Source organism: Microchirus variegatus (assembly GCF_963457635.1).
Source record: "Microchirus variegatus genome assembly, chromosome: 5".
Taxonomy (NCBI): Eukaryota; Metazoa; Chordata; class Actinopteri; order Pleuronectiformes; family Soleidae; genus Microchirus; species Microchirus variegatus.
Window position 1 is genome coordinate 21800336 of NC_139806.1, and position 7115 is coordinate 21807450.

At 37.9% G+C, this 7115-nt stretch overlaps 2 protein-coding genes across 2 annotated transcripts; one reads left to right on the forward strand and one right to left on the reverse strand.

The window, feature by feature from the left end:
* Positions 1-1559: 1559 nt before the first annotated feature.
* Positions 1560-4090, forward strand: bag1 (BCL2 associated athanogene 1). Its single transcript, XM_083890162.1, has 7 exons — positions 1560-1668; positions 2353-2481; positions 2560-2642; positions 2727-2840; positions 3014-3121; positions 3195-3257; positions 3338-4090. The coding sequence occupies exons 1-7, from the start codon at positions 1632-1634 to the stop codon at positions 3425-3427; spliced, it is 624 nt and encodes a 207-aa protein (XP_083746288.1). The 5' UTR covers positions 1560-1631; the 3' UTR covers positions 3428-4090.
* A 350-nt stretch (positions 4091-4440) lies between these two features.
* On the reverse strand, positions 4441-6011 carry myl12.2 (myosin, light chain 12-2; the record flags this gene model as incomplete). The annotated part of the gene is made up of 3 exons (XM_083889617.1): positions 4441-4607; positions 4779-4940; positions 5828-6011. The coding sequence occupies 3 exons, from the start codon at positions 6009-6011 to the stop codon at positions 4441-4443; spliced, it is 513 nt and encodes a 170-aa protein (XP_083745743.1).
* Positions 6012-7115: the final 1104 nt, after the last annotated feature.

Sequence of the window (7115 nt, forward strand, 5' to 3'; positions counted from 1 at the left end):
GAGTGAGAGGACTTACTGTATATATCTCTATTTATTAAAAAACTACAGGCAAGAACAGCTTAGTTTAAAAGAGACTGGGAAACGTGTTTTCTCTATAAACGTAACCAAATCCAGCAGCATCTCTAAAGCTAAAATAATTCCAACAAAAAACAGTAAAAATAAAGCATCCAGGACCAAGTCTGGAGTGTTTTTTTACCCCTTCTGCCCAAAGACAACCTCACAATGATGCCAACGTTACCTGACCGTTACCATCAGGTTATTTTCATCCTCCAGCTCTGTGTTAAAAGGACATAAACATAACAAAGACAACGTAGTGCTTTGTAAGTGTGACATCGAGTGCTTGGAGTGGGACTGTACTGTGGACTGGGCAGCACCGGCACATGTTTTGAATATCTTGACTAACGACACTTGAGTAAAGTGGGAACTTGAGTAAAAACTGGATTGTTAAGCAGCTTTGAGTGGTTATCAAGACTTGACAAGTGCTATATACATACAGACCATTTACCATAATAACAGGACACCAAACAAAGTTATAGTACTGCATCTGATGCACGAAATGTGCAATTAACTGCGTGGGTTGGGCAATCGTGAAGTTATCATTTCAAAATACCAACTCTGGTCTGACTCAAACCCATAACTTGGATCAAATATTTAACGCAATTCAATGGCCATTGTGTCACAGAGCCACACATACCGTATATAAATGCTGGTTCGATCACTTTCATTAATGTATATTTGAACCGTAAACTAAAAACCAGAGAAAGCACTTAGAGAGTGCAAACCTCTGCCAAGACCCCTTAGTTACCTACAATGCCGATGCATTCAATTGTAAGAATTTCTTCCTTGATATAAAACCTACACAAACTCAGTCCCCAGAAAATGTCACCATAAATCCATCCTTTACTTTTTGAGCGATGCTGCTCAGTCACGCAAGGCCAAAAACAGAACTTCATTAGAGGTAAGAAGACACTTGGCTTTATTTTAACACTTCAATGTGAAATGTTTCATGAAAGAACCTCACCGATCTGTCTAACAACAAGCTCACCTTTTAAACTTTAGTGATTGCTGCCTGAGCCTCTCAGCCGTGAGTGAGACACGTTTAGCAACTGAAGACAAGGTACCAGGTAGAACCGGTACTTTAAAATTGACTCTGGTGGGACTCGAACCCACAACCTTTGAATAGCTTCTCTTACTTCTAAAAGTCCAATGCGCTGTCCATTACGCTACAGGGTTATTATTATTTTCATTGGCTTCACCTCCAATCACGTCTGCTGCCTTTGATTCATACACAATTTATCAATTTTCAGTTTATTTCCTGCCTTTAATAATTAGCCTTTCCCAGATGTTAATACGCAGATTTTTTTTCGGAAATTATTAAAAGGAGACGTAGAACTGACTAGTTCTGGGCGTGGAAAGGAGCATCCGTTTTTTCTTTAATTATAATTTCGCTTTATTTTGAAACCCGGATGTGGGTTAGCGTGCTCTCTACCCAGGCCGTTTTATCGCACGGAAATACTGGAATACGGTTAGCTTGACTTCACCTCAGTTTCCCCGGAAGTAGTTAGTGTTCAGCAACAGTTAGCCGTGCCGTTGCCCTATGTTGATGTGATTTCAGGACTCTTAAAAAGAAAATGTCGCAGCAAACAATCACGGTGATAGTTGCATGTGGTAAGTATGTGTTATTCGACGTTAAACGACAAATATTAGATGATATGTAGACATAATTATGAAGGTTCATTGACAAACGTGGCTCGAGTAGCTTCGAAATTGTTAGCTCACGTCCAGTAGGTCAACGAAGAAATGACTCTTTGTTTTTGCTCGCCTACGATAAATATTCAATATAGGATATAGTCTGGTTAAATACTTAATGTGTAAAATAAAATGTCAGTATATTCACACACCCTGCCTCTGTGGTGCAGGCAATATTTACTGACATTTTAAACGTGTGCATAGCAGTGTTTCCCAAGCCTTTTAAATGGTGATCCACTTTTTGAGATCTATACAAACAATGACTGGATTATACACATTATGCGTGTCTGGATAATCCAATCATTTTTAAGAGGTACATGTTTGGTGAAAGACTGCACCATTTTATGTATGTGTTATTTCATCTTATTAATTCGTTCTTTTAGTTAATGAAGATAATAAATTGAGGCTTCTCTAGTAGTAAGTAAAAGGCTAAAGATAGAATCAGCAAATGCATTTAGTAACCCAAAAATAATCTCATGCGACCCATCTATGGATCCTGTCCCAGTCTTTACTGTGAATGACTGTTTGCAGGTGGTTACTTAAATTAAGATGATCCATCTGAATGATAAATAATCTTGAATTGAATTCACAATCCTACTTCAGGATCGGTTAAGCACAGTGTCACATTAACGGGTCATGATGATGGGAACGGTCCGACTGTCAGAGACCTGTCAGACGCTCTCTGTCAATCCACTGGAGTTCCATCAGGATCACAGAAAATCATTTTCAAAGGTACATCTGGAGTCTCTTCTTTTACAGCCGAGTGAGCTTGAATGTCATATTACTTATACCTCGTCTTAATTTTGACAGGAAAGTCACTGAAGGACATGGAGGAGAGTTTATCCAGCTGTGGGGTAAAAGACGGCTGCAAGCTCATGATGATTGGAAAGCGGGTGAGAAATGTACATTTTCTTTTCTTATATTTCTGTTGGGTGATCGTACATATGGTCAAATAACTCGCATCAATCTCCAAACAGAACAGTCCTGAGGAGGAAGCTGAACTAAAGAAGCTGAAAGACATTGAAAAATCCATTGAAGTGACAGCTAAAAAACTGGAAAAAGTAGATGGGGAGTTGACAGGACTTAAAAATGTAAGAATTACATTACGTTATTAAGTTGCATATTATGTCTTTGCTGCTTCATTCTGTTCTGAAATGTAGCAGTTTAATATCTAATTTTATACATTTGAATTATTAATTTCATATGGATGTATCCAGAAGCTTACATTATCCCCCATCAGTTCCTGTGTTTGTTTGATTTTCAGGGTTTCCTGGCTAAAGACCTTCAGGCAGAAGCACTGGGCAAACTGGACCACAGAGTGAAAATAGCAGCTGAGCAGTTCATGAAGATTCTGGAAGAGATAGATGCTATAGTAAGCTGCTGTTATTTCGGTATGTTTTATTTGTGTCACGTATATAACAATCCAGAAACTTCTCTTCTTACAGAGTATTCCAGAAAACTACAACGATTGCAAAATTAAGAAAAGGGGACTTGTGAAAACAGTGCAGGTAAATCTTTTTTTCTTTCAGTATTGTCTTTTTCTTGTAATTAAAAACCACTTACGATCGTTCATTTGTGTCATCATTAGGGTTTTCTGGCTCAGTGCGACAAGACTGAGGCTTGCATATCAGATCACCTATCAAAGATCCAGTCGAAAAACCTTGCCCTGGCGGACTAAAGTTTTGAATCCTTGCTTATTATTGCTCTGTGAGCAACTGGAACATGAACAGAAAGCTCCTAGTGAGGAGCAGAAACATGTGTATTTATTGTTGGAGTGATGTGTATTAGAAATCCCTCATTCACAGGTAATCCTGTGAAACGACAAATGCAGGTTAACACTGATGCTCAGTACAACACAAGTATAAACACTTGGATAAATTGAGGTGCTTTTTGATGTATTTTTAAACAGACATATGTTTAAATTTAAATATGTGGAAAAATGTATACCGATGATCCCCTCAAAGCATCCAGAAGCAGTGATCGATTGAAATAACACTGCCAAATATCTGTAATTGTCCATGAAGGTATCAGAAAACTGATCACACAGTGTCTCAGAAACTTGACAACACAGAAATCCCGGTTTTCCTGATTGTGATGTGCCATCTTTGTTGTTTCTACATACGGAGGTATTGTCAAAATATGGCCAAAAGTATGTGGACAAAAAAAGCTTTATTTTGTATATCCAAAATAAACTTAAATTTGAAAACTGAGATTTGTGGAAAAATGACAATTAATTAAGAAAAAACCAAAGAGACTGTTCACATACTTGTGGTCATATATTTCTACTTTTCCATCTACATTGTGTTAACATTCAGCACCACCATTGTATTTTTTTGTGTGTAATCCCATTTAAATGTATCTTAATTATCAACTATCTCAAAGAGAAAAACATCTTTGCTTTAAGAATAAACTTTTTTGGAATATGAAAAGAGCCATGGTTTTTCATCTCAGAGCAATATTTAATATAAAGAATACAGAGAATTCAGTGAAACCAAACTATAGTTTATTTCCAGCTTTATGGGGTCTTCATATGCACCTTATACGGAGCCATAGCCGTGTGCGCAAATGTACAAATAAGCTTAAGTGTAAGGAGGCGTAGGGTTCAGAGGTGTGGTCCAAAAAGCAGCTTAAATATATGACCTTAGGTTACACCACAGTGAAACTTAACCATGACACAAGTGTGACCTCTCACTAATCCTCTTTTGCACCATGCTTTAAGATTCGTGTGAATGCTACATAGTTGAAGTTGCCTTTCTTGTCAATGGGGGCCTCACGGAAGAGCTCGTCAACTTCTTCATCTGTGAAGCGGTCACCCATCGTAGTGAGCAGCTCGCGCAGGTACTCCTCCTGGATGATACCTGTCAGGAAGACAGGACATGAGAAAGAGTTGCCATTTTTTTGCTGTTTAAATTCAAAATACCTACTGCACATAAAGCCCAAATCTGTCCTGACATCATTTGGTGAAAAAGTGCATTGACAAACTGCATTACACAGCTTGAAATATTCAGAAAGCTGCACCCTTAACTCACCTGTGGCTTCCTCATCAAAGCAGGCAAACGCATTACGGATCACATCCTCCGGGTCCGTGCCAGTTAGCTTCTCTCCAAACATGGTCAGAAACATAGTGAAGTTGATTGGACCTAGTGCTTCATTCATCATGTCCTCCAGGTATCCATCAGTGGGGTTCTTACCTGAGAAAAGAATGAGGGTATGAGAGTATTTAGGGTCGAAAATTCTGACTCTAAACCACTGTGAATGCTTACAGCATATCGACTACATGCAAACAGATGCTAGCAGAAATGTTTCTGGCTTCCTTTAAATAAAGTTTCAGTTGTGGTGGTTTCAACAACATTTAAGAAACCATTTTGGCTGCTCCTATAGTTTTTTGTCACTTCAAACAAAGGCTGCATTTACACTGCAGATCTTTCAAAAGTGACCCATCTATCAGAAATCTGCATTTACACCGTTTGACACTACAGACTTAAAAATGGTTAGAAGACTGAAACTGAAGAGAAAGTGGCGTCATTTTTAAATTAGATCCTCACCCCCAAAGGCCTGAAACCTCAGCACAAGTCCACTTGCTTCAGCCCCTCATGCTCCATTCTCCATCCTGAATTATATGGCAGACGCAAATACACATATCTTATTTATTTCGACATACGAATAAGGCCTTAAATCTGACATTTTTTCCCTGCCTACACCTTCACAGGTCATAGCTGATTTGTTCCACATGGGAGGAAAAATAAAAATCTGAATCTGGTCACTTGCACCATGCAGTGTAAAGCAGCCAAAAAATGTCTCCATTTCTCTTCTCTCTCAGATGAATTCATTCATTAGCATACTAGCAGGGGCAAAATCCAGAATATTTACCAATAAATTGATTTTACAGTTTAAAGACGACGCAAAAGTCATAATAGAGCCTCTTGAAGTCAGTTACAATTACAGTTAACTTCAACACTAATCCACTGAGCTTTTAGGTCTTAATTTCAGGGCATTTATTTACTAGTGTATTGCCAGTGCTTTATTTGGTAAAGAACATTTTAAAATTATAATCCTAATATAGTTTACGGTCGTCTACCTAACGAGGCCAGCATGTCATGAAGATCTTCTTTGTCGATAAAGCCATCCCTGTTTTGGTCGATCATGTTGAAAGCCTCCTTGAACTCCTGTATCTGGGACTGATCAAACATAGCAAACACGTTGGAAGTGGCGCGCTGAGGACGCTTCTTCGTGTTCTTCCCCTTGGTCCTTTTGCTCGACATGATGGTCGGTGGCAGGTTCCCCCTTCCTGGAGAACACAGATGAAATAAAACAGAAAAGGCTATGAATTACACACAAAATAGTGGTATCAAGCCCTTCCTCTGTGTTTTGGGAGAAAGCAAAAGTCAGCAGACTTCTGTGTGAACATACTATGTTGAATTGTCACTTTTAACCTTAATTAATAGGTTAATTCAACTTGTTCAAAACGCTGCTGCCCGTCTTTTAACCAACACTAATAGAAGAGAGCACATCACCCCTGTTCTTCACTCTCTCCATTGGCTTCCAGTCTCTTTTAGAATCGATTTTAAACTTTTAATGTTTGCTTTTAAAGCTCTTCATGATCTTGCCCCATCTTATTTATCTGAGCTTTTAACTGTTCGTGATCCGGATAGAGCTCTGAGGTCAAACAACCAAATGTTGCTGGAACTGCCCAGGTCTAAGTATAAACACTGGGGTGATCGAGCCTTTGCTGTTGCTGCTCCCAGCCTCTGGAATAAACTCCCTGTTGAGATGCGTCTTATCTCTGACCTGGGCCTCTTCAAATCAAGGCTAAAAACCTATTTATTTAGGATGGCTTTTAATACCGAGTAGTATGGTGACACTTTTTTTTATCTTTTATCTTCTTATATTTTTTATCTTTTATCTGATTCTATCTTATTTTATTTTTGCACTATTTTATTGTTTTTACTGTTTTTAATTACTTTTATTTGTTTCCTCTTTATTTATTTAATTTTTGTAAAGCACTTTGGATCACTGAAAGGATTGTTGTAAAGGGCTGTCTACATGAAGTACTTTTACATTTACATTTAATTAATAATGAAGGAAACCGGGCATTAAACATCTTATTCAAACAATAAAATAGCTGTTAAAATCTTATGTGGTGTTTATTTAATATATTTGTATGGGAGCTCCCACTGAATCTATTTATGGCCTCTTCAATGACTTTGTATGTTGTATTTGTTAATTACAAATGTAAAACATATTTCCACCACATAATATTTAACCATGATAAACAATAATGCATTCAAATGACAAACAAACAGATACTGGTGTGTGAAACGGTTGTTTATATTTGTGCTAAATCATGCATTATATCTGCTCCACTG

Excerpts from the sequence above, each read along its gene's own strand:
- bag1 (XM_083890162.1), top strand. The coding sequence starts at position 1,632 with ATGTCGCAGCAAACAATCACGGTGATAGTTGCATGTG. Across the intron at positions 1,669-2,352 it reads CACGGTGATAGTTGCATGTG|GATCGGTTAAGCACAGTGTC; the intron begins GTAAGTATGTGT and ends ATCCTACTTCAG. Across the intron at positions 2,482-2,559 it reads ACAGAAAATCATTTTCAAAG|GAAAGTCACTGAAGGACATG; the intron begins GTACATCTGGAG and ends TAATTTTGACAG.